The sequence below is a fragment of the Alligator sinensis genome, unplaced genomic scaffold (genome assembly GCF_000455745.1).
Source record: "Alligator sinensis unplaced genomic scaffold, ASM45574v1 scaffold1146_1, whole genome shotgun sequence".
Lineage (NCBI taxonomy): Eukaryota > Metazoa > Chordata > Crocodylia > Alligatoridae > Alligator > Alligator sinensis.
In genome coordinates this window covers 579,029-591,756 of record NW_005842696.1, presented here as the reverse complement: position 1 = coordinate 591,756, position 12,728 = coordinate 579,029, and the positions used below count along the sequence as shown (strand labels likewise).

Here is a 12,728-nt window from a genome sequence, read left to right as displayed (position 1 = left end):
CCCATATACAAAATTAAGACTTTATTTTTAGTGGTTACACAATCACCTGTATATACACTACTCAAAAAACATAAATCAGGACAAAAATTATCTTTTGAAATAAAATTAAAATGTGTTGTAGTAGATGTTTGATTTTTTTAATAAGTGATTTGGTTTTTTTTATCTATAATTTGTCAAAATTATATTTTCTAAAAGCACTTATGTGCGTGGCTCTCAACAGCTCACCAAAACTCATTAAGGGGCTTGCCAGCTGTAATAATTGCCCACCCCTGACCTGGGCTAGGGACAGACATTCAGAAAGCCTGAGCCTGAATTGATTCAATCTTTGCAGGTTAGTCTAACCTGGATAGGCAAAATCAGTTTTGTATCTAGACAGACATCCCAGAAATGCAAGTACATACCTACAGTGGCTCAGGCTAGAAGCTGGGGTGCGCTAGAGCAGCTCTCCCTTCCCGTGCACAGTACTGAGCTGAGATGGGGCATGACCATCCTCCAGCAGGACGCTCTGATTAGCCCAGCAGGGAATTGATAACAGTTTATCACCTAATTGAGAAAACAATGGAGGGACATTACTAGCTACCTGTTCATTCTCCCTGTTGATTGAGCACGGACCATAGCCAGCATGTGGTCTGCTAGCTAATACACAGACACCTCTCTGCAAGGCAGAGGGGAGGGGGTATTCCTGCTTAGCTGGGAATGGTGAGAGGGTGTCGGGTGAGTAGTCTGCAGTCCATGCCGGAGCTGCAGCCAGGGACCAAAGTGGAGGGGCCAGTGCTGTCCTGGTATTGCAGTACTTCCAGGTCTGGTGCCAGTTCTCTGCAGAGGGAATACCTGTCCATTTTTTTTTTAAGGGCCACACAAAAAATAGTTTCTAGTAGCATGTTTGGCCAGTATGGGCCATGTGTTTTATAGTCCTGTTCAGTGTTGGCTGCATTTAACCAGCTTCCTGGTTGGTTTCCATTACTGGTCCAGGCTGCTTTTGTCAGCAGTTTAATGATAGCCAATATATTTAATGAGGTTTCTTTGTATGTGAATATAAGACAAGGAACTTTTCCCCCTCAGTGCTGGCTGGCGAATTAACACTCTATATTCGAGTAAAGGTGGTAGAAGTCTCCACCCCTCCTGTTTGAGCTGGGCCACTGAAGCATGACGCCAAAAAGAGAACAAGCAAGAGGGAGTTTAACTCTGTATCTTCATGGTTAGGACAAATAGCTACAGGAGTAGAAATTTGGGTTCTAGTTTTTGCTTCCAGGATTATTTTTCCCTCCCATTTTTTTTTTAACCCAATTGCTATCTAATGTGAGATGCAGAAACAGTCCTCAGTGAAGCCTCAAGGGCCTACATTACTTGCAAATTGGATGGTATTCGCTACAGAATGTGCATGGCATGGCTCAATATGGCACTGCCTTTTATTGTAATTCAGCAGTACCAGCACGCCTTAGGAAGCTCATCTCGATTTTGTCCTAGGTCAGAAGTACTCCTAAAATAGGAAAGACTAAAATTTAACCATATTCCATTATACATCTTTCAAAAAGTGAACAAGAACATGCAAGTAGAGTATTTCTATAACATTGTCCATTGAACACATCAATGTCCTAATCTGCTTAATTGTCATTGTAACAGGAGGGACGGCAGGGTCGCCGTGCTAGCCCTCGCTGCCTCCTCTACTGTGCCAAGCTTCAGATTTGCACCCTCCTATTCTCGCCCGCCACGACTTTGATGATTTGTTTCTTTTGTAGGGAGGCTACCTCTCTTCCACTTGGCCACAGTTCTCCTGCTCCGGGTGTCCGGCGTGTCTAGGCCTTGCGGGCCTTCTCTATATGCCACCCTTCTCACCGGGGCTCTTCCCTCTGCAGTGCTGCCGTTCTCACCGGGGCTCTTCCCTCTGCAGTGCTGCCCTTCTCACCGGGGCTCTTCCCTCTGCAAGGCTGCCCTTCTCACCGGGGCTCTTCTGTGGAGCTGGGGTCTGTACCACCGAACTCCATGCCCTCACTGGGGCTGGGGTCCTCACTCTATATTGAGTCCCCTACGAGGCCTCCTCCATCCCCTTATATCCTCACCCAAACCACCGGTGTTAAACAAACTGCAAACACAAACAACAACATAAACACAAGCCCCTGGGCTACAACGCAAACATAAGCCTCCAGCTATAACTAGGCTCAGGCCTACCGGGTTTTCTCTCCTACCACGGTGACCAATGCTGCTCTGGCATTCAGGTTCTCTCTCTTTAGGCCAGGAGTTTCCTCATCCTTCCCTGTTGGTAGGGAACTCCTACTGTCTTAGATGCCCGTCAGCAACTGCCTCTGGTCTCGGCTCCCCTCCTCCTCATACGAGCCAGGTCTTGCCTCTTATAGCCAGCTGACTGCTGGCAGGTGTGGGTCGTTTGCTGGCTCCTGTTGCCTTGGGAACCAGCACCTGAGGAGTCTTCCGCGCTCTCTCAGTAGCAGGCACTTTAGTGTCCTGCTACAGTCATATTAAAGTATGGCAATGCAGAAATGAGCCTGTCTAAAAAATTTGACCCTAGGAATAAGATTTACAAAACATGTTAATTACCAATATCTGTAATTTGGACATTATTTCCCATGATTTCCTTAGAATAGAGGAAGCCCACAAAAGTAAAAAAAAACAGAAAAAATAAATAAATCCACATTCAGTCAGTTAGGCTTAAGGGGTTACTTTCTGCAATACACAAACTTCTTTTGCATAATGAGGTTGAAAAATACCTTAAAACAATACTTTGGAAAGAGATCTGGGCAGACACATTGCAGTTAGTATTTGAACAAAACAAAATTTTTTATCTGTGTTAAACATATGATGTATGTTTCCGTCTTGACCCTGCATTTCTTTCATCTACTTCCCCAAGTGTTCACAGTCACTGGCTGTCAATAGTTTTATATGAGTTAGACAATAATCACTTTTCATTTCTTTTTCATTTAAGTGATCAGCAAACTGCATATAACCAAATTCTTCGAAAGTGTTGGTGAGCAAAAGTACTGAAAACATTCAGGACTAAAGTATTCCTGATGTCTTATCCCACTTAATAATGTGTGTGTACCAACTGTAACTATAGCAACATGCTGAAGGCTGGTGGTATTACAGCTTTCCTTTTCTTATCCTATTATTTAGAGACATAATAAACAGTTTCCGAAAATGCTTTCTTTTATACAACTGGTTGCGATGTCCCAAGTGATTTCATTGCTAAGAATTAAGCTAGTAAGGTATTCTGGTAAATAGGCTGCTATTGTAGTAAATAGGCCAGTATTGTGTAATGTGGATTTAAGGGGTTGCATAATATGTATATGATTATGTGTTCAAAGAACAAGGGACATATTCTTTAGGATTCTGAAAAGTGTATAAAACTCAGAAATAAAGCTACGTTAGAACAAGTGAAAAAAAATAAAATAAGATCTATACTTGGAATTAACTCTTACATAAGCCTCCACACAAACAAGGAGATTCATCTAACTATAGATTTGGAATTAAGTAAAGATATGGTGGCTTTCTTATATATCTCTTTATTTTGATAGCAAATGGAAGACAGTCATCCTTCTCCCATCCCTTTTTTCTTTGTTAAAAAAGTGGGGGGTGGTAACAGAAAGCAAGTTGACAGCTATAGGCCTCACTTAAATTTAGAATAAAATTTAATATCAATCATAAAAGGCACGCTTTTCAGAATAGAGCAGTAGGCTATAAGGTGACCAACATGAAGTTCATAAGACAGAAATTCTGTCTGGTACAGGCCACAACTGGAGATGGAGTGCTAGACTGAGTTACATTAACCTGGTCTAACATGGAAGTTCCTGTGCTCTCTACAGACTTATCTAATCAAATTATATTAGAGTGAAAAAAGAAATTTGAGGAGGGAAAAAGTAGTGGCTGAATTTGACCTGTCCCTCATTAAGATGAGATTTTCCCCCAAAATAAATATATTTATAGAACTTGTAGCCAGTGCTAAAAATGGTGGGAATTCATAGTATGTGGATGTTACTTTAATGATTGTAGAAATTGAAGTCTTTACTATCCTCCCTAGTGACAGAATTGTTTACAGCCTTAATAACATATACAGTAAATCTGAGAATACCACTTAGGCCACTCACTGTATTTTCATTAAGCTCTGCTTGCCATAGAAATACAAGAACTTATCTCAAGTTTGGATATTCTCAATGTGTAGCTGAATTCAAGATGTCCTCTTAGAATTTTTCTTAGGTATGTATTTTATGATATGTTAAAAGAAAATATTGATGGTATAGAGATGCCAGACTCTATTGGATGTAAGTTAGTTAATGCAGTAGTCTCAAAATTGGGCAAAATTGATAAGGAAGAAATTGTATAATGGATAGTTTCAAGTCCAAATGAAGAGTATACCATTTGTGAATTATCCTGAGTTGGAGATTTTCAAATATAAAATGACTCCTGGACTCTTGGATCCAAATGAGTGTGGCCATACAGTATGTGGACACATCTGCAGCAACACCACATATTGCACATGCAGCTGTTCTCTGTGCTGCAAGGCAGCCGGGGGGGTTTGACCCTTATCAGAGGTAACCTGCTGCGCACCAGAGGGTTTGTGGCACAGGTGTTCCCCGTGGACAGCTAGTGGTGCACAAGGTGTCCTGTCGCTAGTTGTCTCCAGGAAACCAAATGTCCACATTCATGTGGATGTGGCCTTGGATGCCAGATTCTCAGAGGTGTTATATGTATAATTGCTATTTATGACTGAATTTCCCTCTAAATTTATATTCTCATTTTTTTACCAACACACGTTTAACATGACCTATTTATAAATAACATATGACCTACACAAATGTATTTGAAAGGCTAATTTAAATCCATTGCAAATACTAATCTGAAGGTGCATTTTTGCTTGCACCTGCATGTTCCAGGGAGTTTAATGGAGACTGGGAAAGATGGAGAAATGTCAGCCTGACTTAGTTAAGAAAGGAGAAACCATGGCCCATTTAATAATAGTGCTAGCAGGATATGCTATATTGTGCTCCCAGTATGTGAAGATATCAAGTGTTAATGAAACAGAAAAATATGTGAGTATTTGTTGCTTGCCAAATGCCATCTAAGTACTGGGAATGCTTAGGGAGATCATGCTTCCTAAGGCATTTACAGTCTTTAGACAGGCAAAACTTTTGTTGCTTTCTCAAAAAATAAACTGTCCTTAGTAACAGCTCTAAGTTTTGGCTCTTGATGTATAACATGAATTATTTTGCAGATGTGATTGAAGTTTTACCTATACTTATCTGGTTTAAAGTATAGTTGATGTGTATGAGACTTGGACAAAAAGTGTGGACTGTAAAGTGAATGAATTCAGCTACATTTTATTTCTGTCACCATTTGGAAAATGGAGTAGGGAAGGGTTTTTTAATATGTTGCTTGGTTATTGTGTGTGAGGTGCTAATTGTGGATCAGTCATATAACGATTGATTATGCATGTTAAATCAATTTGGGTAATAATAATAGGAAACTTCAGAATGTTTTCTAGTTCTGTTTTGTTTAAAGGGATGGTGTCAGAGACTACTTGTGTTAAAATGCTGTTTAACAGTAAACTTATGGTTAATTAGATGGGTGCCATTGTAAATGTATGGCACAAATATTTAAAAAATGTGTAGCTGTTTTAATATTTCAGGGGCCATTACATGGCTTTTCAAATGTTGAAAACAGAACAAATAACTGAAAGAGAGATGGTTTCCATAGGAGTTGTAAACCCACCCAAAACAATCAGAGAGCTTTGAAGAATGATCTGAGGCAGTTATATCAGTGGGGAGCAGCTTGTAGCATTTCTGATTTCTAAATAATATTCTCCAATTAGATAAGTACAGCATTAATCATCTACATCCTACGAAAGTATCATATCAAAGGCCCGGTAGTGGTTGTCCTGGAATTTGTGTGCCTGGGGCACATATAGTAGAAATGGCGTTCATGCATTCCCAGTTGAAAAAAAAAATCCTGGGTTTATTTTATTTTGTCATATGATTTCAGGTTCTTGAGGCTGGTTGATAATACTGTGACTTATTACAGAAGCAGACTGCATTATCTATGATGGCTTCTCTCTGGCTTTTGAAATTGCATAGACTTAGTTCAATCAAATTGACTTTGATGTAATTACAGTAGTGCAAACCAAGTTAATACATCAATCATGTTAAATCACACTTGGGAAACTTTTGTATATGCATGTTTTGGAGCAGAAACTTGAAATCTATAAGAGTAGGGGCTTACCTTGTGTTGTCTCCATGAAAATCTCTCCCAATTTGTCTAAATTATAAACATCTAAATATCTCAGTAAATTGTGTTTGGCAGCTCAGTTATCCTAGAGATGCTAGCTGTATGATGCTCTTTCAGCCCAGGAAAGCAGAAGCTCAGCAGGACTTTCTTTGCAATTGTTTCTCTTGGCAGCCAGCAACAGTGGTTGCACCAGAAATAGTAACAGAAAATAGACTTTTTCTCCTGTGCGCTCAATATTCTCTTTGCTGGCACCTAAGCACAGAGGAGGAAAAAAATAACTGGAAGACATAACTGTGAAGGGAGGAGCTGGTTATAGGCACAGGGTGGGACTGGGCTGACTGGGACTAGAGTAGGACCATGGAATTTAGGGGTGGCAAAGTGCGGGACTGGTGTGTGGAGCCCAGGGCACTTGAGGATGCTGGATCTAGACCAGGGGTAGGCAAAATGCAGATTTGGCCAGTGGCTGGACTCCGTTTCCTAGCATCCCCTGCCTGTGTCACGCCAGCCGGTCTCCATGGAGACCCTAGGAGCAGCAGGGCAGTGACAGCGCAGGGCCAAGTTGTCTGTGGAGACCAGCCCAAGCAGTGCCTGGCTGGGCAGGGAGTTGCGTTGGGGCTGGGGCTGGGGCCAGGGCTGGGATTTTGTATCAGCGACAGTGTGGACCAGAGCCAGGGCAGAGCCATGATCCACTACCTGCACGCTCTGCCTGGGGCATGTGGACAGTGGATCATGGCTCTGCCCTGGCTCCTGCCTGCTCTGTCACTGTCGCAAGATCCCAGCCCTGGCCCTGGAGTAGCTCCCCACCCAGCTGCATGCCCTGCCTGCAACACTTGGGCAGGTCTCCATGGAGACCTAGGGAGCACAGGGCCATCACAACCCCATGCTGTCACGGCCCTGTCACTCCAGAGGACTCCGTGGAGACTGACTGGAGAAGGGGCTGCTGGGAAACGAAGTCTGCTGTGGGCCCAATCCAGCCTGCAGGCTGGACTTTGCCCACCCCTGGTGTAGATCAAAGACCATCTGAAAGAGCCAACAGTGCAGAAGAGTTCAGGCTGGAGAGACTGGGGTCAAAAGAGATGAGTCTCAGTTTGGGTGAGGGCAGAATGGTTTTATTCACTATCTGTGCTCCTCCCCAAACCTGAAGTATAACATAGGGTTCCTGTGTTTCAACATTTATTCTTTTGTCAGCAAATAACTGAGGCCACCAGTAGACAGTCTGTTGAAGGCCTGATGGGATCTAATCTATGACCTGAACAATCATGTCTCCTGCCGTGCCACGTGCATGTTGGAAGGCATGATTTTGAGAGGGATCAGATCCAAATTGTCATAACTGCCAGTGTAGAGGGAGCCCAGGGTCATTTTCCTGGACTTCCCTTGCAAGGTGCCTGATAGTCAACTGATTGTCAGCTGACTCCAGGGACCCATGGGGCCAGTTTGACCGCCTGTGAGGTCCCCCAAGCTGGCCAATGATCAGCTGATTGCCAGCAGACCAAGAGCCAATCTGCCGACAATCAGCTGATTGGGAGTACTCCACCGCTTGAGCCCTGGAGCACTCCAGTTCAATGATGACTGATAGATTGGGAGTACCCCATGGCTCAAGCCAAAGGGCACTCCCATTTAGCCGATCATCAGCAGGATTAGGACGAGAATGGGCTGCCTAATGCAGTCCTGCTTGCCGGACTATCAGCTGATTGTCGACCAGTGAGGACCCCACCAGCCATATATTTGATATAAGGTGCGATGTTATTACATATACACTTTGTGGCTGGATTTCTGTTTCACTGCACCATTAATAACCTGAACATGTGGCTGGGATACACTTTAAGCTTTGATTAATTAACTGATTTATTGCATCTTACATATAATATCTGCCATGAGCCTGAGAGACTTGCAAAACATGGTCTTCATCTCTGTCTAGTGGCTGGCCCACATAAGGTACCAACAGACATTTAGGGGGCGCACTTATGTCACTTTATGCAAACAACAAACTTTTGCCTATTGGCTGGGGGGACTGGAGCTTGCCTGCACTGTCCCAGGCAAGCAGGCAGGGGAACTCCAGCAGTCCCCAGGGAGGCTGCCAAACCACCTCTCTTCCCAGCCCTGTCCTTTCCCCCAGCTCCGGCTATGGCACAACTGAGCCAACAGCTGTGTGTTGCCCCATTCAACAGGTTCAGGTAGAGGGTGGGAGAAGGGGAGGTTCCCTTCCCCCATCCTTGGCTCCCGTCTCTTGACAGCAGCACGGCTCAGCTGCCAGCTTGACTTTGCTGTGGCCAGAGTTGGGGGCGTGTGGAACAGAGCCCCCTTGCCTCACATGGCTCCCCCAGCCACCCTGGCAGGGTATTGGGGGGAGTGGGCTGGGTACCCTCCTCCCAGCTCTGGCCATGGCAAATCCCATCCAGCAGCTATGTGCTGCCACTGTCAAGATGCCTGGGCAGGGGGTGGGAGAAAGGAGACCCCCCTTTCACCTCGCAGCACCCCCCCAGCTACCCTTTGGGGAGCCAAGTTGAGCCCATATGGCAAGTGGGGGCTCCCTTCCTTTTGACAGCAGCAGCCCACAGATGCTGGCAGGGATTTGCCATGGCCAGAGCTGGGGCAGGGGGCTGAGATGGAGCCTTGTCTCACGGGCCCAGCCTGGCTTCCCACAAAACCCCAGCCAGGGTAGCTGGAGAGGGCCCACAGGACAAGGGGGATCCATTCCACCATGCCCTCCCCCTCCAGCTCCAACCATGGTAAAGCCCAGCCACCAGCTGTCCTGCCCCCTCCCTACCCCACTTGCAGCCCTGGGGGTGGGGCTGTGCTGGTGAGAGCATCGGCCAGCCCCTCAAAAATGCAAAAAATTAAGCCGTGAGGGAGTCTAAATGCAAGTTCCCTAAGGCACTCTGCTCTATAGTGCCGTCAGTTAATAGCTGATTTATGAAGAGTTATTTTGTTGCATGATTGCCCATTTTAAAAGTGCTCTGCAGCCCTGAATGTGTTATATCACACCTGTAGAGTGCTTTCAGGGGCCAGATTGCACAAAAAATGTAACTTGTGCAAGCACCCATAGATTATGACAGCCCACTGCTGCTACCAGTTAGTCTTTAGCTCAGTTGGCAGAGATCTAGGCTGTGGAGTTAAGGAGTCCACCCCTGCCGGTGACTCAAGTGGATGCCAGTAATTTTATATCATGAAATTTCTGGTTTTATCAGTTTGCTTTTTTTTTTTTAGAAACTTAGGAAGTTGCACACAAAACAGACTTTTGAAAGAATATTAAAAGGATCTTGTGTATATGCATTATGATACAGCCTTTAATTATATGATCCCATAATATCCTCAGGACCCCTGCTTTATTTAGTGCATAGAGTGGACAGTGCTGTGAGGATGAATCGGGCTGTGTAGTACATGTACATCACTTCATTTTTCACAGGTTGTCATTAATTGTGGCCTACTATATGCTCAGTCTGTTACAGCTGAGGCTCTGATATGCTGAACATTTACAAATGCAACTGAAGAGACAGGAAGCTGTGTTCTGAACAAATAAAGTGCTAGTGCAAGTGAAGTTTTCTGAAAAAATCACCCCAGGAGCATCATAATTTGAGCACCCAAAATTGGTATACAGTTTTAACATCAATTTCTCTGTGAAAGGACTTCAACTCTATCAACATTATAATTAATTTATTTGTATATATTATTAAAATATATATTATTTTTTCTTGTATTGTTATGGAGATCTGCCAAGTGGTCCACATACATATCGCTTAGAAGATCTTGCCTATACCAGAAGTGGAGACAAAGGAAACTCTGCCAACATAGGTATTTTTATTTTCTAATGTATAATATAAGGTAAGATTTTCACCAGGAGTTAGTGCCAAATTACCAGTTCTGCTTTTGAAAATTTCCCCACAACCTCTGATTCTTTTCTTATTATTTAGATGCTGAAATGAGTGTATATACATTCTGTCATATCAAAAATCATCTTCTCTTAATGAAATATATTTGGCTCACTGTAACTTATTGGAATCATCGAAGAAAATCTTACCTGCTTGTTAAACTTATATAAAATACTTGTAGATCATAATATATGGTTTCAAAGACAAATACTCAAAAGTGCTTTACATAGGGTGTCTAGGCAACCTAATTTCACCTCCATTGAGGATATGCTTTATAATGTGGTCTCTTGTTTATGTGATCACATCTTTCCCTCATAAATTGTATATTGCATTTATAAAACTAAATGTTTGTGATAGTATTTGATAGTCTGAAAGTTCTTTTTACATGTAAGAAATTGTTTTGAATCACCTCTTTTGGTCCAAGTATTTTATTTCAGTGTAATTACATTTATCCTCCTCCTTGCCTTATTTATTAATTCCTTCTATTCCTTACTTCTGCATGCATCAAATGGCTCTCTTATTGTTGGAAGATGAGAGAGTGTGATGTTGAAATCTCAGTATGAATTAAAGGTGCGTTTGGAATTTGATTTGCTAACACCTGTCATGCTAAGGCTAATAAAGTAGGCTTTGTTTATTTAAAAGGAATACAACCTTTTCATCCTTGTCTATAAAATTGTTTCCTGTTCAACAATGATGGAATTTAATATTTCTGTTTAATAACTGCATGCATGTGCATGTTAGCATTATTAAACTATTAAAAATAATGGGTATGATTAAAGGACTTTCTTAAAATATACAGATAAAATATTTTAATGACATAGATGGTAAATCCATGTCCTACTAAGCTTACATTAACTTTAGGTCTACAGACACCTATATCCTAGCATAGGTCACCAGATTAGCATAAAACACTGATGTCCTTCTGCTTGATTCACCTCATTGTGAAACATCACGGGAACATCAGCTTCTCTATGGAGTTACAGAGACCTTTTTTTGGAATCTGCTATAATTTGAGAACTATACGTTCGTAGATATGTTCCCAATTCATTAAAAGAAGGAAATAACATAGATGGACCTTTTATTCCCATGATTGACTGACCCTGGGAGTGTCTAAACATTCATTAATTTGCTTTTGCTAGTACATATTAAATTTAGTAACTCTGGCCATCTATACACATGCTCTGGGGTGGGGGATAGGGAATGCCCTAATTAGAGCAGCTTGGGCTGCTCTAATGAAAGCATCCACAGTGTCACGTGTATTCAGTGTCCTGCACTTAGTGAAAGTGCCCCTGCTGCCATTTTGAAGAATGGGGATGCTGAATAATCATGATGTGATGGCTGCATGTTAATTAACACACACCAACGTGGGCTAATTAGCATGTGTTGGAGCATACATGTGGCACATGTATAGGTGCCCTCCATTGTGAGGGACTAGAAAAAGGTGCATTAACGAAAACACATTTTTGTGGCGCTTTAATGCTCATTAAAATAGGCTAATGTGCATTAAAGTGCACATGTAGACCTGCCCTCTATCAATATCCCTTTAGTGCTAATTGCAATAACTTCTTACTGCACATACTTCAAACCAGGAGTTCTGAGAAGAGGAGATTCACATTTCCTTTCTCTGTCCTTTTCCCTTTTATTCTTATCCATCATTCATTGGCATGGACAGTTACAATTAATAGCACGAAGCCTGGCAGCATTCAATCATGTCACTCGCCAAGTTAGTTTCCTGCTTAGGAATGGAAGCCTGTTGCTGTAAGTTTTGATTAAAGAGTGACCATATGTATAGCTTCAAATAACTGGATGATCTCAGGTCCATTTTGAATATTAAAATCTAATTTGTTTTAGTAATTTGTTTTAACTGACTGTCTCATGTAACAGGTGTGATAGCACGGCATCCTCTCTATTACCCATACCTAAAGAAAACTTTAACAGCTCAAGCCCTAGAAGATTACTTCCAGCATCTTTTAGAGAGAACAAACCCTGAAGAAAAGTTAATCACAAGGTATGTATGTTCCTGATTCGTCTAAATTAGCTCATTGAGGCATTATAGTGTAAGAACAATTGTAAACTATTTTAACAGAAAAGACTGACAAATGCAGATTTGCAATATTTTATGTTATCCAAGGATGCTTTACATGGTGGGATTTGTGCGGGCCGGGAGCGATCCGGGCCCTTTTTCGTGCCACGTGGGCTGTGGCCAGCAGCCCGGGCACGCTGGGTCGGAGAAAACAGGCGGCACACTAGAATTAGTCACGGACACGTAATGGTTGATTCAAGATTGTTTACTTACACCGAAGATGGTCGCGGTGTAGGCTGGACAGTTTCCCAGGCACAGCTCCGCTTAAATCCTCGTTTGAGGACTCAGACAATATTCAATCACTCCCATGGAGTTGTCGAGGCTCTGTGGATCCTTTTGTGCGCAGGGAGAGGGATATGTCGAGGATTGCGAATGGCGACGGGGAGAGGCTAGAGGCTGATCCAGAACCCTGTTGCCTGCTTGAAATGCACTGGGTCCGATAGGCTCCGCAGCGCTTAGAGTTCTTCACACAGCGTGAAGTCTCCTCCTCCTGGTGTTCGTGGAGTCCTCCAACTTGGGCAGAAACCACTCAAGCTTTTTATACG

At 42.8% G+C, this 12,728-nt stretch overlaps 1 protein-coding gene across 2 annotated transcripts in view; it reads left to right on the top strand.

The window, feature by feature from the left end:
• The window catches only part of LOC102378644, a 133,758-nt gene that overhangs the window by 101,529 nt on the left and 19,501 nt on the right, over positions 1-12,728 (top strand). For both annotated transcript variants that reach the window (XM_014524893.2, XM_025216020.1), the window contains exons 17-18: positions 9,940-10,023; positions 11,985-12,108. In XM_014524893.2, coding sequence (XP_014380379.1) covers positions 9,940-10,023; positions 11,985-12,108 — 208 coding nt within the window. The remainder of the gene's footprint in view (positions 1-9,939; positions 10,024-11,984; positions 12,109-12,728) is intronic.